Below are 23,301 nucleotides of genomic sequence, written 5' to 3'. Positions count from 1 at the left end.
ACAGAGGCGTGTGAGAAACTAAATACATAAACACTTTCCTTCCTCTGTGATCGTTACGTGGCTGCTCTGAAATGTCACCTTTAACCCACTGAGCCTCTGAGTGTGTGTGTGTGTGTGTGTGTGTGTGTGCGCTCTCTCGTTATTGTTCTCCTGATAGCTGTATGGATTATATTTTCCTCCACACTGTGACACATCTCTGTTAACAGACATGTAAACATATATTTTTATAAAATGTATTTCACATTCTTTGTTTGGCACAAACGCCATTAAACGCTCTCACCACGTGTTTCTTCTCTTCGTGTCCAGGAAGAAGCACGTGTCGGCCATTTTGAACATACGGGGGATGACTCGGCAGGCGGAGCGTCAGGAGATCCTCAACATCGTGAAAGACATCGAGAGCAGCGACGCCGCCGGCGGTGGCAGTGGTGGTGGCGTCAGCTCGGCCCGGCTGACCCGAGACCGCGCCCTCTTCTCTGAGGTGCCCGTCACCTCTGAGGTCCACTGCCTGAACGTGGGCCTGAGCCGCATCGCCCTCACCGCCTCGTCCTGCTTCAGCATGCTGCGACCGCGACCACGCAAGACCAGGACGCCCGTTCAGGAAAATCCTGACGATGTCCTCTGAACCGCCGACCGACAGCACCGGAGTCGGACGGACCTGCTGTCTGCTGGCCTGGTTTTTATCACCAAGTATTAATAGAAACTTTTTCTATTTTCAACAGAGTCCTGATTATTTTTACCCGAGCTTTCGCTGACTGAATGTTTCCATCAGGCTGCTGCTTCACACGAATCCACCGGAGACACTACAAAGATTGTTTCTCTGCAGGAGACTCGGGAGACGTTTGTCCAGCGGAGACTTTGAGACTAATATCAGACCAACTTCTAATCATTTCGACTCTTTTGATTTCAGTTTCATGAAAATCTGTGTGAAGTGCAGCTTTGACACTTTTACTTTCTGAGCTCTGAGAGGAAAACTGTCCCACAGGAGGGAAAAGGAACAGACAGACGTCCCTGGTGGACGAGGAGTGATGATGCTGAGAGGACTGAACACAAAGCTGAGTGGGTGTAGGCAGAGGATGGGAGGATTATTAGCAAGATAATTAAACTCTCTTCCAGTGAAGATAAGAATCAGTTCTCCTTACTGAAGCACAACAAAATGATTTTAAATCAGAAAAATTCAGACGCACTTTTTGTGTTGTTTTAACCTCGTCAGCAAAGAAATGTTGGCACTGTGCGTTTCTGCAAACCACAGAAATTATGTGGTCGATACTTTAAAACTTTACATTTCAGCAGCGCTGTGGTTCATGTGTGGTTTGTTTCAGAAACCAAAAACACTTAGGGTCAGAAAAAGATCAGGCGTTAACCACTTTTTGTGGCACGAACACACCATAAAACGCAGCAACGTCTCAATTACAAACAGCCACTTTATGTGGTGCTATCCCGATATGAAGCACAGCGGTGGCTCCGTTAGAGACAACTTCTTTCTTTAGCGCTATCTCGGAACGAAATGCAGCGACGTCTTGATTAGGAACAATCCTTGTTTTTTGGCGCTATCCTGGCACAGTGATGTCTCATTAGAAACAATCACTTTTTTTGGCGCTATTGCGGCAAGAAATGCAGCAACGTCTTGGTTAAAAAACAACCGCTTTTTGTGCTGCTATCCCGGCATGAAACGCGACAATGTCTCGGTTAGAAACAACTGCTTTTTTGTGGTGATATCCTGGCAGGAAACAGCAATGACTCATAGGAAACAACCACTTTTTTGGCGCTGTCCCACCGTGAAACGCAGCAACGTCTCAATTAGAAACAACCACTTTTTGTGGTACTCTCCCGACATGAAGTGCAGCGGTGGCTCCATTAGAGACAACTTCTGTCCTTAGCGCTATCTCGGAACGAAATGTTGCAACGTCTTGATTAGGAACAATCACTTTTTGTGGCGCTATCCCAACAGGAAACACAGGGACGTCTTGATTAGGGACGACCGCTTTGTTTGGCGCTATCCTGGCACAAAATGCAGTGATGTCTTGGTTAGAAATGACAACTTTTTTGGTGCTATTTTGCCACAAAACAGCAATGCTCATTAGAAACGAACGCTTTTTGTTGTGCCATAACGGCACGAAATGCAGCTATGTCTCAGTTTGAAACAACACCTCTTTGTGGCACTAACACACCATGAAACACAACAATGTCTCGGTTAGAAAGAACCACTTTTGGAAACACAATGATGGGTTGCTAAAAAACAACCGGTCTTGAACAGTGGTCTGCATCTTGGCGTCTCTCCTGGGAGTCACGCCATCCATCATCCCCTCAATCTCCTGATGACAGATTCAGCTCATAAAGCGCGTCACTTTAGAATCGTTGATGTGATGTGTATGCGACACGTGTATTTGTGGTTTGCAGAAACGCACAATGCCAACGTTACCGTCTGGCAACTGAGCTGCTTCTTCGTAGGATGGAAAATCATTTGTTTGGACCCAAACGTCTCGCGTGATTTGGGACCTGCAGCTGCATCAGGACAAAGAGTTCCTGTAGGACTCGTGGACTTTGAGCTGGAAGACGCCTCGTAGAGGATCAATAAAAGAAAAGCTGTCTTCTCTGCGTGCTGCTGTGGACTCTGGGACAGGAGCACATTCATTAAGGGACAGAGAGCGGGACAGAGACTGAAGCAGAGTGAAAGACTGCAGCTGGGGGTCAGGTGACCTCAGGGTCTCACACTTTAATCCAGGTCTGGATGAAATTCAGGATTATTTTGGGGGTTTCAGAGAATCTCATTTACGCTCTTATTGGAAAGTTCAGTTTATAATCCGCGGACACAGAAACTGGAGAGTTTGTTTTATTGTTGCACACGATAAAAGGTAAAAATCAAAGGTACTAACGATGATCTGAGTGATTATAGTCGGAGCTCTTTGGTGTGATGAGGTTTATTAAATATGTGGGAGATAAATATTAGTTCTTTTGGTGATACAATAATATCGACTGTAGAACATGTTGTTGCTGATTTAAAGAGTTAAACCAACAGTGTAGACGTAGAGACTGAAGAGAGACACCTCGCTCTGCTGACACAACGTTGACATATTTTAATGGTTTATTCTGCATTTCCACATTTAATGCTTTTATGTCTTTTAGCTCCTGAACTACAAACATGATGTTTAATTTCCTGCTGATTGTTTTCAAACCATCTGATTGTTATTGATTACTTCTCATCTCTCCATAAAAATCAACTTTTGTTTCTGCAGAGTTTTCACGTGCTGATGGGCGACGTCACCGGACGCTCTGTCGTTCATATGAAAATGTCATATTTCATATTTAGACTCTGCAGCAGGTGTGAAGGCAGATTCAACCGCTCACTTCCTGTCAACACTTTCAAAATAAGAACATGTAGTCGCTCGCTCTGACCACCGGAGGGCAGCAAACACACGTCACCTCTGCTTTTATTTTCCATTTTTAAATTCTGTCTCTTGGAAATGTGGATGTATGAAATGAATCTCTGTCTGTACAGAAATCAGCTTTTAATGACAATAAAACTCATCAGATCACCGACGGCTGTTTTTTGACTCATTTAAAGTCTCCAACTATGACAATGCTTTTATTGTGAAGGAGCAACTTTATTTTAATTTACTGTAGTTTGAATTTAATTTCACTTAAACTTGAGTTTTTATTATTTGTTTGTATTATTCATTAACAGCAGATGTAATAATAATAATACATTAGATGTGTTTTTAAAGATCGAACGAGAGACATTTCCAGCAGCTGTTTTAAATGTGTGGCCTCGTGTTTCACTGCTACAAAAAATAACCTACAACATTTTTAAAATTCCCTTTGCATTTATAAATCAATAACATTCAGAAATCAGAAATACTTCATTGATCACTGGAGGGGAAGTTAGGACTCATTACAGTTGCTCTGACACTGTTAACAGGCGTAGAGAAATTAGAAATAAGAATCATGCAAGAGAAAAATGTTCATGCAACAATATATAAAAAAACAGAATTAACATATATTAACATATACATTGTTCTCTGAGTCAGCTAAATATAAATGCTGGAATAGAATAAATAATTAAATAAGACGCAATTATTTAAAAAATATTTCACACTTACTTTTTTTCAAGTAATTTATCTTATTTTTATTTTCACTTTCAAAGCAGAAAAGTATTGTTTTTGTTTTCTTGTTCACGAATACATTTTACACACGTGTTACAGAGTTCAGTCCATTTTTTCGGACAAAAGTAACATGAACAATGTTTTAATTTTTTATTAACACTTTATCACGGTGGTGTTATCAGGCCTGAGCGTCTGAGGCTTCAGCCCCAAATGTTTTACAGAAGAGAACCGCCACAGATACTGGAAAAAAAAAAGTAATTATTTTAAAGTAGGATAAAGTGTCTCATTAAAGAGTGAGAAAAGGAATACTTTTAAATACAGTTTCTTACTGGTAATACGTATTGAGGATTTTTAAACCAACAGGAGGAGATCCGGAGTTTAAAAATATAAATATAAATAATATTTTGTCAGCAGAATTAAATTGTTTACAAACTATTGAACCGTTTTGTCCTGCAGAGAAAAATCAGTGTTATTAAAGAGGAAATTTGAGATTGTGTTTTATGTGAGCATAAAGTGTGAAAAAAATGTTGATATACTTAAAAAAGGAAAAACAAATATTGTTTTTCTCTCTGTCTTTTTCATTCTTTTAATCTATTTTTTCACCTTGTAACTAAAATATCACGCGTATAATATCTTAATCATTTCCTTCACTTATTCATTATGACATATTTATCATTAAACTGAGTCTAAATGTGTCTGTCCCTAAAAACACATTCATTGTAAGAATAATATTAGTCATTCTGATGCACCCATAAAGCAAACAAATAAAGTCATTATTATTATAATTATTATAAAATATGGAGAAAAACTTGTTTTCTTTATAAATCTGCTGTAAAATCAACCTAAAATACTAAAATTTGAATGTGTACGCCCCTCCTTTGAGTTCACAACAATAATTTAACATGTCTCCCCCTTTTTGCACCCCCTCATAAATAAACATAATAATATAATAATGACACAGAGCAGACAAACATCTATTTAAATAAGTAAATAAATAACAGTTCCTTACTTTACCCCGCTGGTTTTTGTTGCATTAATTTGATTTATTAAAATAAATAAACTCAGACACATTGACAACTTCCTGTGTCCTCAGCGTTACTTTTATTTTGAAGGCGCTGAGCAGCGGAAGTGTGTCGGCTGTTTCCGGTGGTTGTGTTTGGTGTGGCTCGGCTCGGCTCGGCTCAGAACAGACCAGCAGTGTATCAGCTGTAGTGAACCCGTGTGTGTGAGTGTGTGTGTGTGTGACCGCGGAGGAAAGATGGCGGCCCCTGCTCTCTCCAGTCGGGCTGGCTCGGCGGGCAGCCTCGGGAACAGCCCCACCATGGCCGCCGGGAGGCTCCCGCACAGCGGCGGCGGCGGCGGCGGAGGAGGCGTCGGGCCCGAGCTGGACTTCAGGTCGGCGGCCCGCATGGAGGACCTGAACCGGCTCATCCAGGAGTTCAGTAAGCACGACCAGCGGGAGTACGACGACCAGCGGGCTCTGGAGATCCACACGGCCAAGGACTTCATCTTCTCCATGCTGGGTGAGGAACCGTTATCTAACGGCCGCGGTCGCGTCACCGTGTACCGTGTTGTTTTCTCCCCGGTGAGGTGGAGCTGGTGGTGGAGGAGGGATGCCCGCCCTGAAGCCCCGGACTCCACCTGCTCACACACACACACACACACACACACACACACACACACACACACAGGGTGGTGTTTTCATGTTGGTGTGTGTGTGTGACTTTAAACGGTTTAATCCCCGGGATGAGGTTGTTTGTCTCCCGGTACCGGAGGCTGCTCCACCTGCGCTCACCTCAGGTGAGCATCACTGTGATGCGTTCAAGAGCTCAACATCACAGTGAATGTAACGGTACTCGAGTATAATCCTGAGGTCTTTGTACTTTACTCGAGTATCTCCACTTTATGCTACCATGTACTTAAAGATTATACTCTTTATTTTGTACACAGTCACCTGAGCGCTTTCATCACTTTGCAGATTATTAATACAAAGTGCAAATAAAGAAATATTAAAACTATGCAGCGGTCATTAATTCAAACATTAAAGGAACACTTCACCCTCAAATTGACCGTCTGTGTATCAGTTAGTTTAGTGTCGCTCTCAGTTCATGACTCCTCACACGCCACTTGATGCCACTGTCCTATTTCCAATCTCGCTGCCCTGGAATTAAATGTGGTCCTTCCCCCCATTCGCTCTCAATGTATTTTCAAACATTTTAATTTAATAATTGACAGAAAGAATGCTGATAATATGTCTGAAAAATGTTATTGAATGCCCGAAAAAAAATGTTGATAAAATGTCAGGAAAAAGCATCATTAAAATGTCTCAAAATGTTAATCTAATGCCTGAAAAATATTTGATGATAAAATGGTCCAGAAAATATTTTTAAAAATATGTTCAAAACATGTTACTGAAATGTCTGAAAAATATCTATAAAAATGTCCCAAAAAATGATAATACAGGTTCGACAAAAGGGTGATAAATTGTCCAAATTTTTTTTAAAAAATGTTCAAAAAATGTTAATAAAATACCTGAAAAATATCAAAAAATGACAGAAAGAATGCTGATGATAATATGTCCAAAAATATGTTTGAAAAATGTCAGAAATTTTTTTTTTATTAAAATGTCCAAAACATGTTTCTGAAATGTCTGAAAAATATTTATATAAATGTCCCAAAAACTGATGATAAATGTTCGAAAAATTTGTGATAAAAAAAAATATTTTAATAATGACCAAAAAAATGTTAAGAAAACACCTGGAAAATATCAAAAAATGACAGAAAGAACGCTGATAATATGTCCAAAAAATATTATTAAATGCCAGGGGAAAAAAGTTCTAAAAAATGTTGATAAAATGTCAGGAAAAAAAAACATTGTTAAAATGTCCAAAAAATGTTCAGGAAATGTCTGAAGAATATTTAAAAAAAAAAAAAGTCAATAAATGTTTGACACATGGGTGATAAATTGCCCAAAAAATATTTGAAAAATATCAAAAAATGACAGAAAGAATGCTGATAAAAAACTTTATTACATTGTCCGAAGAAAATGTTTGAAAAATATTGATAAAAATAGTCAGTAAAAACATCATTACAATGTCTCAAAATGTTAATTTAATGTCTGAAAAATATTTGATGATAAAATGATAATAAAATGTTAAAAAAAAAAACATTATCAAAATGTCCAAAACATGTTACTGAAATGTCTGAAAAATATCTATAAAAATGTCCCAAAAATGATACTAAAATGTTTGAAAACTTGTGATAAATTGTCACAAAAATATTCTTAAAAATTTCTAAAATTGTTAATAAAATGTCTGAAAATAACCAAAAGTTCTGTGGTCACTATATACTGCGGTGTGTGTGTGTCCATGTGTGTTTGCTAGCTGCTAGGTGTCTCACCTGGCAGCTGTAGCTCCGCCTCTATTTCCTTCCATGCTTCGTCCTTCTTCACGCGGTCACGGTCAGAGCTGGAGGACACATCACAAGGCTCCACAAGGTTTTCCTCTTTACCTCCATGGCGAGCTGCTGTCTGTCTGTGTGTTTGGGTTTAGCGCTGATCAGTGCGTCACTTCATGCTGCATTTCTATTGGTTGGTTAGTAGACATAGGTGGTAACAGCAGTCACACAGTGAGACGGTCATCCCAAATATCTGACACTGTCACAAGTTTATCCCAGGCTGTCTTTGACTGAGCATTTTGAAGTGGCGGCAGCGGAGGTGGAGCCTATGTCTGGACCTTTATACACACCTCTCCCTCTGGTTGCTGTTGTAGCTGAGCAGGAACCTGCAGGCGGGTCTTCAGGCTCCGCCATTTTATATATTCTCCCTACAACGTGACTGACTCACAGCAGACTGACCTCAGCAGGTGTTCCTAACGGTGAAAGGCTAAAAGTTTCAGAACCTAACTCGCGCTTGTGCCAAAGCCTGGAAGAAGACGGTACCTTAAACGCATCGCGACACCTCCTGATTTTGCTGCTGATAAATTGAACTTAAAGATGACCCTCCTCACTGCGGATTTTAAAGATCAGATTAGTCACCACCGGCTCGTCCCGCTGAGTTACTGATGAAGAGTGTTCTGACAGAGTGAGGTCACTCTGCTCTGCTTCAATAAAACTTTTTTAACAACGCTGATGAGTTGTGTTTATTGATCAGGATCAGTGTGAGAGGAAGAGGAAACATGGGGTGTGAGATCAGTGAAAACACTTCCTGTCACTGAGGTTCATTACGATGCTGAAAATAGTCCGTCTGTCCGTCTGACTGAGCCGCACGGTTAATTTTAGTCATTAAAGCAGCATTTCTTGACAGCAGAGCAGAATGATTCGTCTTGTTTCAGATTCTCCTGAAACTGTCACAGTGTGAATGGACGTGTCACATCCTGTCAGCTGTGTCCAAAATGTCCAGGCAGAGGCCAACAAACGTCCCTGATGTTTTCACAGGTGTTGTTTGTCCACTTTATCAGACAGACGGTTATGAAGCAAATATTTGATCAAAAACTGAAGATGATTTCTGTCTGATTCTCAGTGAAGAAGTCCCGGATAGAAACCTCAGGGTGTTGGTTTAAGATTTAAATAGTGTGACACTTTTGTTGCCTCGTTGGACACAAATCAACAGAAACAAACAAAAAAGACAGTGGGAATAAGAACAGATGGCAAGTTCCTCTGTGAACCCTCATTCCTCCTGGTTTGTTTGTGCTGTAGTGCCAAACTTGTCTTTTAAACTGGAGCAGACTCATCTGCTTCTTCTGCTGCTGTCCAATGAGATCAACGTTTGAGATGTCAGGGGCCAATAAAGAGAGACTCTCCACAAGGGTATTATTAGACAGCTATAACAGTGATGTGCATGTTTTATTCAGCCCAGTCACCAGAGGAACATTCTGTCATTGTACATTTCTGCAAACTACGAATATGTTACAGTTGTATGTTGTTAAAGTGACAGACGTTATGAGCTGCCTGTGACATCAGGAGGTGGAGTGGAGGCAATAACGCAATAACATTGTCATCCTCTATGTGTCTGAAAAACTCTTCACTCAGGAGGATCTTCAACAAACACCGCATACCTGTGTAAAGACCGTACACCACACACTGAGAAGAGCAACCTGGTGTACGCTGTCCAATGCAGCGAGGAATGCCCAGACTTGTACACTGGTGAAACAAAACAACCACTAAACAAATGCACAGGCTGACACAGAAGGGCGAACTCGTCAGGGCGAGACTCAGCTGTCTATCTACACCTCAAGGAGAAAGCACACTCCTTTGAAGACAGCAATGTGCACATTTTGGACAGGGAAGACCGATGGTTTGAAAGAGGTGTAAAAGAAGCCATCTATGTGAAATTGGAAAAGCCATCTCTCATAGAGGAGGAGGTCTGCGACACCACCTATCCCCCACCTATAATGCTGTCCTTTCATCCTTGCCCAGGAGATTTAACAGCTTAACCTCTAAAAACAATAGTTGTTAACAGATGGCCTCATGTGACTCTAACGACTCCAACGACCAACGTTGCAGCAGGAGTTTCAACAACCGTCGTTGACACACCATTGGAGCACTAATGAACCAGTGACATCATTGGCCTTGTGAAGACCTCCCCAGAGGTTAAATACCTGGGTGCTTCCACACCAGTTTGTCAGACTAGTTCCAGCCTAGTCAGACAAGCATGAACTGATGAAGCCTCTTGGGTAAGAGGTGAAACGTCTTCTAAGACAAAACTAAGTCCAGTTGCGTTCGATTCAGTTGCCTTGAGATGATTAATCAACTATCGTTTTTCCCTGCTCCCAACTATCGTTGTTATAGCAACCGTGAGTAATCCACCATTGGTCGACCTGTCATTTGGAGACCTTAATGGCGCTGCTGCTTCTTTTATCATCATCAGCGGTCATTTGAGGCGAGTATGAGTGTCCTCCATGATGGGTTGTCTCCTTGTGGCTCGTCAGATCGCTGCAGAGGCGGATCTGCGGTCCACATACTTTGGTGCAGTACGAGCAGAGGAATGTGGTGGTAGTTTCTCCTTGCGGTGTTGTTGCTGTATCTCTGCAGCACAGTGGACTTCCTTTTCGTGACGTGCAGCACCTTCCTGTAAAGATGTCTTCCAGGAGTGCCAATCAAGTGCAGTGTGCTCCCAGTTTTTTTTTTTTTTTTAGATTAGTTTTGATGATGTCCTTGAAGCGATTTTTTGACTGACCTCGCTTCAGCTGGGAGTACAGGATCTGTTTGTTGTGTCGGCCATTCATATGACGTGGCCTGTCTATCAAAGTTTGTGCTGCATTAGTGTAGTGGTGATACTGGTCATGTTGGCTTCTTCTAGAACGCTGATGTTGGTGCGTTTGTCCTCCAGTCTGTGGTGGTATTGTTCCAGGGCTCTCAGGTGCCTGCTGTAGGTGGTCCAAGACTGGGCTCCGTACAGCAGGTTGGGGGCAACACCAGCTCTGGAGACCAGGAGTTTGACCTCTTTTATATCTGTACAGAATTTGATTCCAGTTGTTTTTTGTTTGTTTGTTTCAATCCCGCCTTCCAACAGAGCTGAGTCAGCCTAATTCCTATTATTGGGAGAAAATCAGCAGGAATGTGAAGCTGACAGACTTATCTAGAACTAGATTTCAGCACAGGCCTGTTTATTGTGCCTCTAATGTGCAGCAGTGATGGATTATTGTACTGCTGCAGGTCAGCTCACACTGCAACACAAAACCTGAACCCAGTTCTGTCCGTGATCTTTCAGTTCAAACTGTCTCTGAGAAACCACCAAACAAACTGTGTGTCCACCCCACTACAGCACAGGAATGCAGCCATCAGCCAGGAAGTGTGTGTGTGTCTTTCCACCCAGCAGAGCGGAAAACCAGTCCAGACCGATCCAGTCCAACAATAACCTGTCTGGTCTGAAGCAGTCCAGACTCTTCAGGGTCAGTTTTTGACCCTGAAGGGAAACAGTGGGGGTGTCGCACAGCTTCATGTCTTTTGATACACATCCCACTCAGAGGTACTCTGCTTTTTTTTCAGATGTGTCCATGGGCACAGTGTCAGAAATGTGAAGTGCTGCAAGGTGTCGTCAAGTGTTTGGTTCTAATCTTTCTGGCTCGTTCTTTGACCTGTATCTCATTCGTTCAGAGTTCTTGTACAGCTGCTTGATTTGTGACATTTAACATCAGACTTCTTTGGCTTTTGATCAAAAATGGGTTTTGTAGAAAAACGTGTTCATATTCCTCAAGGTAAGGTTAAGAAAGGTATTTTGGTTTTGGTACTGAAGCTCAGATACTGTATTGTATGTCAAAGTACAAATGATACCCAAACCCTACACACAGTAGGGGCAGGGTAAAGCATCGATACAGCAAAGTATCACAATATTTTTGTGTGGGAATATTGTACTGTCACATGGACACCAAGCATCGATTTTTAATAATATAAATTATTAATATTACAAACACAAATTAAACTTTTAGTAGCCTACTAGAATAATATAATCAGTTCCCTGTAAAGTTTATTAGATACAATTGGCTGCAATAAAAATGACTGAAGTGAGATGAACAGACTGAAAACTTTATTTTATTTGACAAAACTGTTTATGTTGACAAAGTTTTCCTTTAGTGACATAATTTACAGTTGAAAAAATGTAATAAAATCCTGCATCTTTGTTTTGATGAATTCCTGCCAAATGCCGCTGACTGAGACTTCTGCTGACCTCACCAGGAAAAAAACATCAGCACCATCTAGTGGACAGAAAAAGCAACTGATTTTATTATTCTAGAACCAAAAGTTGTATTAAAATGTGTATTTGCAACAATGAATAATGTATATTATAAAAGATCGATACTTGGCATCTGTGTAACGACACAATATCGCCACGCAAAATATTGTGGTTCTAAGTTATATCAATTTTTTCCCCACCCCTATTAGATACAATTTGCTGCTTCTGCTGCAAAATGGCTGAAGAAACTTGATACTATTAGATAGAACAGATGTTGAAAAAGTTTTCCTTTGGGGAAATAATTCACATTTGAAAAAAGGTAATAAATCGCACCATATTTTATTACAGTACTCAGCTAGGGCTGGGCGATATGACCAAAGTCTCATATCACGATATAGGTCATTTCATATCCCGATAACGATACATATAATGATATATCACATTTTAATCCAATGAATAAAAAGTTGCCCCAGAAGCAAGAGACAGGCGTGGCATCTAACACAATGGCATCATCTTCTAGTAAGACATATTAAATACACATTGGGCAGCACTTTCCAAACAACAACAATAACATAAATCGAATGTAGAACATGAATTTACTGTCCCTGTTACATAGCCGTTAAACTCATCGCAGACCTCATTGTCTCCCCAGTTTGTGGACAATTTCGCCGACTGTGCTTCCTCTACGAGTTAGCTGCTAACTGCTGATACCTGTGTCTTAAATTTGCCGGTAGTGGGTCACACACATAACACATCCACAAAATGTCCTGCGAACTCACACTTTTACACAGACCTGGATTTGGCACCATTACTACTTCCGAAGCGGGGTAATGACGGTGCAACTTCAGCCCCTTAAACAGGAGGTGTAAAATTGGCTTTTGGATCTTGAGCTCATTGGTGCTAAAAGTTTGGTGAAGTAATGAGTACTTGTGGGGCTACTTGGCAAAGTATTGTGGTTGGCTTCCTCCATTTTCAACATTGTGGCTCTCTGTTTCCTCAAAGGTTAGCTCTGTCAAGATGATCACAGTTGGTCAATGGTTGTTAAGATCTATGAAAGATTTACTTTGCTTGTCCGAAGTGTGGTCTGATTATGTCCAAAGGCAAAAGTGCTGTTCCGAAAGGCCACTCCTAAAGGTGGGGCGAAAACCCCACTTTCAGGGACAAGACAGATGATTCATACAAATTCGGATAATGAAGCACATTTTCAGTCTTTCCTCGTAGACATTCATGGTGTTGCAATCAGTTATTCATATGAAAAAGCTAGCTAACTGTCTCACCTGTGCAAAGTATCTGTGAATGCCAAGTTTATGTTTTCGCAGAGGTATAAAAGTGGTATCGGAAAGCTGTGGGGGGGGCGGGGTTTCAGATACTTTTAGACGATCCCAAAAGTCATCGACGATAAGACGCATTGCGTGCTCTGTTGTGTCCATATTTGGATTCAGTGTGGTATCACATTTCTTTAACTCATCCTGTCTTTCCTCCTCTGTCTTAGGAATGGTTCAGAAGTTGGACCAGAAGCTCCCGGTGGCCAACGAGTACCTCCTCCTGTCGGGAGGCGTTCGGGAGGGTGTGGTGGACATGGACCTGGATGAGCTAAGCGTCTACGCCCGTGGCACAGATTACGACATGGACTTCACCCTGCTGGTCCCAGCGCTGAAACTCCACGACCGCAACCAGCCGGTGACCCTGGACATGAGGCACTCGGCTCTGGGCCACTCCTGGCTCAGCCTCCGCCTCTTTGACGAAGGAACCATCAACAAGTGGAAGGACTGCTGCACCATCGTCGACCACATCAACGGGACCACCAACTACTTCTTCTCTCCAACACTGGTGGCTGACTGGTTCTACCAGTCCATCTCCCTGGTGCTGCTGGAGGTGCAGAAGAAGCCTCAGAGAGGGATGCCGAAAGTGGAGAAGGTGGAGAGGAATGGCACCATCATCTCCGTCATCCTGGGCGTCGGGAGCAGCCGTATGCTCTACGACATCGTCCCCGTGGTGTCGTTCAAAGGCTGGCCGGCTGTTGCTCAGAGCTGGCTGATGGAGAATCACTTCTGGGATGGGAAGATCACGGAGGAGGAGGTGATCAGCGGCTTCTACCTCGTCCCTGCCTGCTCCTACAAAGGCCGCAAGGAGAACGAGTGGCGCCTGTCGTTCGCTCGCAGCGAGGTGCAGCTGAAGAAGTGCATCTCATCCAGCCTGATGCAGGCGTATCAGGCCTGTAAAGCCATCATCATCAAGCTGCTGTCTCGCCCCAAAGCCATCAGTCCCTACCACCTCCGCAGCATCATGCTGTGGGCCTGCGACCGTCTCCCTGCCAACTACCTGGGCCAGGATGACTTCTCCGCCCACTTCCTGTTGGGCCTGATCGACGACCTGCAGCACTGCCTCGTCAACAAGATGTGTCCTAATTACTTTATTCCCCAGTGCAACATGTTGGAGCACCTGTCGGACGAAACAGCCATGCTGCACGCCCGCAAACTCTGCTCGGTGCGTTCCGACCCGGCCGAGCACCTCCGCACCACCATCGAGCACGCCAAGGCCGCCAACAGGCTGACGGTGGAACTGCAGTGGCGAGGCAGTGCTAACAACCTGCCGTCGCCGCAGTCAGATGCCGGCGGAGAGAACCAGCCAGACGACCGGCTGGCCAAGAAGCTTCAGCAGCTGGTCACAGAGAATCCTGGGAAGTCCATCTCGGTCTTCATCAACCCAGACGACGTCACACGACCGCACTTCCGCATCGACGACAAGTTCTTCTGAGACGGAGAAACATTCTCCCAGACCTCTTCCTCCTCTGTCTCTCTGCCTTCCTCCTCCTCGCCTGGTGCCCTGCCTCCTCTGAAACTTTATTTTTTACATTTTTTATGTTTCTCTGCCACAGAGTGAAGTGAGGTGATCGTCTAGTAGTGTCTGCCACAATTTTTTAATTTTTTAATTTTTATTTTTCTATTCCCCTTCCCCTCTTCCCTCCTCTTTCACTGTGTGCCCTGTGTTTTTTACCTGCTGAATGCCTTTTAAATAGACAGCTGAATAGCAGCAGGTTGTTTTTAAAGATGAAGGACGAGGCGATAATCCACCTTTACGACGGAACTGCTGTTCCAATGTTTCGGTAGTTTGATTATCAGGGATCCTGGAAATGAGACGAAACCAACAACTCCTGAAAACGTCACAGATGCATGATTAAAGTAAACTTCACTGATCAAGTTACAGGTCAGACATGAAGCCTGTTTATCAGGTAACATGAAGGTAACGTTTTCACTTTATAATTTGTGGCCAGTCATTGCCATGAAAACTCAGATTACATATTATGTGAAGCTGGAGCTGATAAAAGACATGCAAAAATACTCAGTAGAAGATTAAATGTTTGAGCAAAGTTGTTACAAACTTTTGATCGCAGAAATTCAGTTTCATATCTTATAATTTTGATTTTCTCACTATGGAAGCTCATCATGCGACCCTGTGTCACATGATGAGGACATTAGATTTTGGGTTTGCTGCACCTTACACTTCATTCTGCTGAACTCAGACCTGTTGTTCTCGTTTGTGGACATTTTTTGTGCCATCTAGTGGTCGCAAAAGCACAATACACTAATCCATGTAAAAACAAGATGACGGTCATCTCTGCCAAGTCAGTCTGCAGCCGATCCCGACACAAAAGTGGACAAGGTCCAAAACGATCAGATGTTATGGTTGAAACTTTTCTAATTCTGATTAATAATGTACAAACATGATCAATTTTAGCAGCACTACCAAGTTAAGGCATTAGAAAGTACTTATTTGAGGACACTGGGGCTTTATCGTATCATCGCAGCATTTCACACAGGCTAATCGGGTGTTCCAGACTGTTCCTGCAGACACAAAGGGCATTCCTAGCTTGAAGAATGGAGCGTAGAAAATTTATACAGAGTTACTAAAGGCTTAAAAATATGTTGCATTCTTTGGACCCTCTGGAAACTGACGTTATTATTATTTTTCTCTTAAATTAATTGTATTTTTTAAGGAGCTTAAGGTGTTTGAAAACCTACGCCACTTTGCACACTGAACACAGAACTGACTAAAAAATTCAATATTTCATGGGTCTCTTGTTAAAGTGTGACAAAATGGCAAAATACGTTTCAGTTTCATGTATGAAATTTGGTGTGCACGTGTATCATGTAAAGATGTGCAAAAAAGTCGCTGGAGCCAAACCCCTAACCCAACAGGAAGTCAGCCATTTTGAATTTACTGTTAAATTTTGTGCATTTTGGCCATTTCCAGGGGTCTTATTTTAAAGATCTCCAAGAGATTTGATCTGATCGACTTCAAAAGATGAAGATCTTCGACATCAAAAGTTGTCAAAAGCTTGACTTTCCATGAAACTGTGTGACCGTGGCGGGGCACCAAATTTCCATGTTTGGCCATGAAACAGTAAATGGTTTGTAACTCCAAGGCAAGTGGTCCAATCCGCCCCAAACATCACATGCCACCACCTGGCGACAGAAAATAACATGTTTTATACTTGGATGTACTTCTCCAAGCAGGTTGGCCAGGTCCACCTCAAATTTCTTTTGAAAAGTCTCTAGAGCTTGATGATGCTTTCTGGTGAAAATCGCGACTTTCCATCACACGCCATTGCCGTGGCGTGGTGGACATTTTGCACTTTTCGCTATAAAACGGGAAGTTGTTGTAACTTGAGCATACATTGTCCAGTCTGCTCCAGATTTGTCATGCCCAATAAGAGACCTGGCCTCATGACATCTATTTGCTGAAAAGGAGCTATAGTCATAGTGCCACCTCCTGGCAACAGGAAATGACAAGTTTGATTCTTAGATTTACTGATAAACTGAGTGTACAGCCAATCTGCCCCAAATTTTACATGTTTGATAAGACTCTTGGCCTGATGACATTAACCTGCTAAATAGGTGTTTTAGTCACTGAGTCACCTGCTGGCAACAGGAAGTAAGACTTATATGTATGTGACTATTACAAATTAACCCATTGTCCCCATATAAGGACTTTTTTTTCAAAAACTACTGTCTGTTCAAACACAGCGCTTAGTTTTTTATTCGCATCAGGACTTGATAATCACAAATAGCTCGGAGAAATTAAAAATGCATACCAAACAAAAGCTCGACTCCCAGGGGGTCAAAAACTTTGCTTTTCCTCACATGATTATAACTTATGTGATAATTGCTTTAATGAACTAAATTAGGAGACTTTCTTATAAGATACATTACGTTTCATGAAGTATTGTCCCATATACAAGCCCATTATTGTTGTCTTAATTATGAAATACCCGGCCAGAGTGATGAGAAAGGTTCCCTCAAAATTAAATATCTCTGATGACTCTCTGAGTATCTCTGTCATAAATGTGCACCTGATACAAAGTCTTAACTAAAAGATGTTATATAATATTATGCGCAAGCCCATTATTGTAATCATAATAATTCAGTAGACTCATATCATAATTTATCTGTACTCATTTCTCATAATTAAGTAAAGTAAAAACTCTCTTGTAGTAATGAGAAGGTTTTTTAGAGACATGAGAGAGTGTCATAATAAAGGGCTAGTTTCTCAGATACAAAGTCAGAATTAGGAGATTTTTTTATAAAAAGATTTAAAATGGAAACAAGCTAAACGCTGATCTTTTTTGTTGTTGTTTTGACACAAATTTATGAAACGTCTGAAACTCACTTTGTTCTTTTACACTACACAAACATCTTCAACGCCTCAGCGTCGATCACGACTTCACACCAGACCTCGAACAGCAGCACGATTGTTGAACAAGACTGTACTTCATAAGATTGTATACACATTCAGGAGTTGGGGATGCCAAATGGCACGTACAGAAGTCTCAGACCCAGGAGTAAAGACAGCAGAGTTCTGTCTGAAGGTGGATTTTGTCCCTCTGAGGAATGTTTTAGTCCCGCTGGGGGGTGACGGTACTAACGTCTTAGAAACTAACTGTAAATAGAAGAATACTGACTGAACACTGATGTGTAGACAGATAAACAGACTGACGAAGATGATGATGAAGATGATATGTGGACTACTTTTCGTCTAATTTTGCACAGAATGTAAAAAAACAAATCACCACTTTTCCTCTCGATGGTGGACGTCGTGTTCGTCCTGATTGTGAAATGATGTATCATATCAGTAGACAGGTGACACTGCTGAGGAACGGTCGTACTGCACGTTTTAAATGTGTGTGTTAAAGCGGTGGATCGGCACCATGTACACGGTGATACTGCTGCATTATGACCATCGTCAGGTAACGTGTCACAGAATATTCCTTTAGCCATGATATCACTGGCATCTTCTTTCCACTTCTTCCTGTCACTTTGTTAAGTTTTCGTTGTTTTGATCCGACGTGATCGTTTCAATAAGCTTCACTGTGTCTGTACGTTCCACCTCATGTTTTATAACGTTTCCTCTTCAGCTGCTTTATTTGTGTTTTTACTTTAAGTCAAGGGTTCGACTCCGCTTCAATACAACCAGCTCAGGACATGGATTTTATCCAGTCTGTCCAACACATCCTCACTCTGACCTCGTCACATATCATGAACTTTCCACGTCCACATACGGCGTGCAAAGTACCCTGGGTGTGTTGGTTGTTGGGGTCAAGTTCTGCCTGTTATAACCAGCAACCACTACCACCAGTTTCTCCTCTATTATTTAACAACTGTAAATGACCACCATAGAAAGCCCGCCTCTGAAATCATCTGATTGGACTATGGGGAAAAAGTGGAGATGGCGTGGGGCTCTAAGCTAAAGTTTTTTCAGTTCTGAGCAGTTCAGAGCGCACTGGCAAAAATGCCAGGTTTCTAGAGCTCAGAAACATGAGGCACGTAGAAATGCAAAAACAGTGAGCAAAAAGCTTCATTCTCATTAAAAACAATTACAAAAAGCCGCCTCCAGCTGGTGAAGCTCTGTCTGTGTGATCAGGGCCTGATACATCCAGGGTCAGTTCCATTCTGTCATCTGACACTGTCACTATTTAAGGAAGGATAATTAAAACTGAGTCTAACAGTTAATCTGTTAACAGCAGGCTGATAGAGTCTACTTTGAACAACAGTGGCCCCAGAATCCAACCCTGGGGAACTCCGCAGCAAAATGTCCCTGAGCAAGGCGCTTATTCTCTAACAGGGCTCTGAATAATGGTATTTATATATCTTGTGCACACAAGATAACTTGTTTGCAACCAGGAATCTCGACAGTTAATCTTTGAGAATATTATATGTTTTTTTTAAATAGTTACATATGTCGGTCTGTATGTCAGTTTTTCCAAGACAATTAGCAATGCTAAAGTAGTTTTGCAGCTCAAAATGAAGCCACTCTCCCACTGGGGAGACCTGGGGGACCAGTGAAGGGTGGGCACGGTGTTTTTGCAGCAGTTCTTTCCTGGTTAGCAGAGGTAATTGCCAAATAAGCAGTGCTACAAGCTAGCTCCCACCTGACCGCAGAGCAAAACTGCATTAAAGAAAATTAAACGTATTCTTGGCATTAAACAGTTTTGGCTGCCTTGTGGCTTTGAGTGTGTTGAGGCATCATGGGAGTTGTAGTTGGTCTTGAGCTGGTTGAGTTGAAGGAGAGTCGCTCCCAGTTTTTGTTTTCTTTGTGTTTTTCAACCATCCCAAACATTTCCAGAAAAATGCCAAAAACCCCTGCAGACATCTGACCGGTAATGTGATCTCCATCTCCTCATCCTCAAGTGCAATTAGTGAAAATACACACACCACAGGTACACGCATACACACGCACACGCACACACACACATTATGTAGCATTAAGACAAAAAGACACTAAAGTTCTGTTGAAACTGGTTTTAACGGCGACACACAGGGGACACTAAACCCTCCACTGAATCCCACAAGAACACACACTTACACACACACATACACACACCATCAAAGTGCCACGCACACACTCCTGCTCGGTGGAAATGTAATCAATGTGTTGTTCTTCTGAGCTCCATGACCTTTGACCTTACTCCTGTCTCTTGTTTGTTCAGAACCTTTGGACTGTGAGTTTTATTTTCTGTATCTTTGCTGCTCTGCTTCGTTCTGATGATGGATTTCTTTATGCAATGTTGACTTGGATGGGTTAACCCTTCAGATGGCAGCTCCTCCACCGTCTATGAAGGTTCTCCACTATATTTCACTGTACAGTAGAGTCATAAAGTCTTTTAACCAGAACTGTCCCTGTTTGTCCTCAGTGAGTTATTATAAGTCTTTTCTTCATTTTGGCTCTTAGGTGTAAATAATTCTGGACCTTTAGTCAAACCAAGCAACTTCAGGTCTTTCCTGTAATTTCAGCCGTGTTGTCTTTTAACAAAAAAAACAAACAAAAAACTTTAATTAAATAAAGTTATTTATTTGCTCTACGATAAGTATGTGGTTCAATACAGAAGTTAAACAGTATGGGTGTCATCCTCAAATTTGTGATTAGCAGTCATATTATCCGGCAGAATTTGGCCCATAGGCAGTCTGTGTCGAACGATGGAGGACCCACAATCGAACCCTGGGGAACTCCGCTCAGATTTATTATTGTCAGCGGCAGAGTGTCCTTGATCATGGCACTAATTCTCTAAAAGGGGTTCAAAAACAAATCTCTGAAAGATGGTATTTTATATATTGTACACACAAGATAACTTGTTTGCATCTTGGAATCTCAACTGCAGAGAATATAATATATTTCTAACAGTTACCAGTGTTAGTCTGTAAGTTCATTTTGCTACTCTTCAGTTTATTGCACTGTGCACCAACCCTTATTCCCAAAAAGGGTGTTCAAAAAGATGGTTCTGAAAGATGGCATTTTATATCTTGTGCACACAATAAAGTTTATCCTTATCCTTACAAGGTATCTTGTTATAAACAGTTTTGTTTGTAAGCAAAAGATGTTCAGTTGTGGTTAAAAGTTATTCTCTTTAAGTTCTTGTGCCGTTAACAAAAATGAGCTTGTACAAAAATGAACTCATAACTTTGGCACAAAGTACAAATAAATACAATCTTATTATCTCGCACAATAGAGGACCCAGAATTAAACCCTGGGGAACTCCTGTCAAATATATGATTTATTCCCTAAAAGGGTGTTTAAAAAGATGGCTTTGAAAGATGGAATTTTCAGTATCTTGTGCACACAAGATAACTTGTTAGCAGCAGTTTTGTTTGTAAGCAGAAGACATTCGGCTGTGGTTAAAAGTTGTTCTCTTTTGCACAGAAGTTTTTGTGCCGTTCACAAAAGTTATTTCAGGACATAAAGCTCATAACTACAAATACATTTTAATATCTTGCAAAAAAAGTTCACACAAGTTATTTTGTGTGCAAAAATGTCTCATGCATAAGGGTTATAACATGCAGTCACGAGGGAAGTCCTCATTGAACAAGAGAGGCCCCAGAATCGAACCCTGGGGAGCTTTGCTCAGATTCATGATTGTCAGCAGTAACGTGGAACAAGCTCATAACTTGTGCACAAAGTATAAATAAATCCAATCTTATTATCCTGCAAAAAAATGTATCTGGTGTGCAAATTTTATCTGCTGTTTACAAGTTATAATCTTGTGTGCAAAAGGTCAAAACCTGAGGCCACAAGAAAATAAAACAATATTTTTTTTTATCATTTTGCACTCACGGTACAGATGTGAGCACAGGGCATAACTTGTAAAAGAAAAACAAAAGACATGTTTTTTTGACATCATACCAAGAATTCTGCCACCATGACGTCACACAGAGACACAAACATGGCGGTGCTACAGTGAGCTGACAAAGAGTATATTAAAATAAGAATGTTACAGTTATCCAGTTCCTTCCATGGCACGATGATGAATCTGTGTAATTACACTGGTTGTGTGTTCAAACAAACGTGTTCATGGTCGTGGTTTAAAGCGAATGTTATTGTTTTTTGTGATTCTTTCTTACCGGGGCGTCACTGAAGTCTCATCCTGCACAAGTCCAGTAGACCAGTGGTTCCCAACTGGTCCAGTCATGGGGTCCAGATTTCTCCTTAGTGATTAGTTCAAGGTCCATACAGTTAAATGTATTCAGCATCATACTTGTGTTTGGTCATGTGGAGCTGGTTTGCTGTCTCTGTCAAGTAGCTGTCTGTTAGTCACTCACTTTACAGCAGGAAATGGCACTTCAAAATAAAAGCTTGTGGTGGAAATTCACATAAATTCACTGTACTGAAACTTGACATGTTTTTGAGTCACATGTGGTCCGTTCAGAATGGACCTGCGACCGCTGTTTCGGCCCATAACCCACCAGTTGGGAACCACTGGACGATACTGAAGCAGTTCCTCTCAGGGGCACCAGGGGGCACCAGTGTGACAGTACAGTGATGCAGAAGAAGAAGCAGCAGCTCTGTCAGGTGTTGGTGTCATTAAGATGGAGGCAGCTGGAATGTGTCACCAGCGCCCAGCTCCTGTTTGATGGTCCCTCTGAGCTTCCGTACATTTCACTTCCTGTCCACTCTGAAAAGTTTTGTCCTTATTTAAAGTGGCCTCGATGACACAGGTGACGTTCAGGGTCTGAATAATTCTGTGAGAAATGACACAAACAGGTCTGTGATTTTGTTTGTGGCCACCAGGGGGCAGAGTAAACCCACCATCAGCTGTAAACATGATGTTTCTAACATGTGATTGATCAGCTGTTTACTCCTTCATCCTGCTGACACACGTCATCATCGTATTTGTGTCACCTGATGGATCAAAGTCCAACATTCACTCCTTTAATTAATTTACTTATTGTTAATACAGAGATGTTGATGAGCAGCTTTGAGAGAACAAGCTGAATATTCCCACTGTACAGGGTGCCTCAAACGCAGCATCTTTCTCTTTTGTTCCCACCTCTCCTTGTTCACTCATTTCCTCCCCTCATCTTTCCAGTTCTCCTCTCCTTGTTTTCTGCCCTTATTTCCTTCCCTTCCCCCCTTCCCTCTTCTCCTTATTCCTAGTCTCACTTGTTCTCTCCTCTCCTCATTTTCTCTCCTTTCCTCTCCTCTTTTATGTCCTCCTCTCTTCTTGTCTCGTTTTCCTTTATACTTCCTTTCCTCTCTTGTTCCCTGCTCTCTTCTCATTTCCTCCTCTCCTTGATTCCCTTTCTCTAAGTTTTTCTCACCTTATTTCTTCCTCTCCTTTCCTTATGTCCTCTCCTCTCCATGTTTCCTCCCCCCTCAGCTTCCTGTCCTCTCCACCTGCTCTCCTCTCGTGTTTCTTCCTCACTTCTCCTTGTTTCCTCTCCTCACTTTATTTTGTTTCCTTTCCTTATATTTTTCCTCCTCTCCTTGTCTCCCTGTCCTCTCGTTTCCTCTCCTTGTTTCCTCTCCTCCCCCCTCAGCTTCCTGTCCTCTCCACCTGCTCTCCTCTCGTTTCTCCCTCTCCTCTCCTTGTTTCTTCTCCTCTTTTTGTTTCCTCCTCTCCTTGCCTCCCCACCTTCTTTACCTGTTTTCCTCTCATTTCCTCTCCTTGCCTCCTGCCCTCTCCCCCTCAGCTTCCTGTCGTCTCAGCACCTGTCCTCTCCACCTGCTCTCCTCCCTCCATCTCTCTGCTCCCCGCTG

At 42.0% G+C, this 23,301-nt stretch overlaps 2 protein-coding genes across 3 annotated transcripts in view; both read left to right on the top strand.

Annotated features, from left to right (window-relative positions):
• LOC125889521 (tumor necrosis factor alpha-induced protein 2-like) overlaps positions 1–3,535 on the top strand; it is a 54,192-nt gene extending 50,657 nt beyond the window's left edge. For both annotated transcript variants that reach the window (XM_049577586.1, XM_049577585.1), the window contains exon 15: positions 307–3,535. In XM_049577586.1, coding sequence (XP_049433543.1) covers positions 307–622 — 316 coding nt within the window. In that variant the 3' untranslated portion in view covers positions 623–3,535. The remainder of the gene's footprint in view (positions 1–306) is intronic.
• A 1,705-nt stretch (positions 3,536–5,240) lies between these two features.
• LOC125889532 (nucleotidyltransferase MB21D2) lies at positions 5,241–21,011 on the top strand. Its single transcript, XM_049577604.1, has 2 exons — positions 5,241–5,623; positions 13,265–21,011. The coding sequence occupies exons 1-2, from the start codon at positions 5,359–5,361 to the stop codon at positions 14,527–14,529; spliced, it is 1,530 nt and encodes a 509-aa protein (XP_049433561.1). The 5' UTR covers positions 5,241–5,358; the 3' UTR covers positions 14,530–21,011.
• The last annotated feature ends 2,290 nt before the right edge of the window (positions 21,012–23,301 follow it).

The sequence above is a fragment of the Epinephelus fuscoguttatus genome, linkage group LG5, assembly GCF_011397635.1.
Source record: "Epinephelus fuscoguttatus linkage group LG5, E.fuscoguttatus.final_Chr_v1".
In the NCBI taxonomy this organism is placed as follows: domain Eukaryota; kingdom Metazoa; phylum Chordata; class Actinopteri; order Perciformes; family Serranidae; genus Epinephelus; species Epinephelus fuscoguttatus.
The sequence above is the reverse complement of the archived record's forward strand: the minus strand, read 5'-3'. Positions and strand labels throughout refer to the sequence as shown.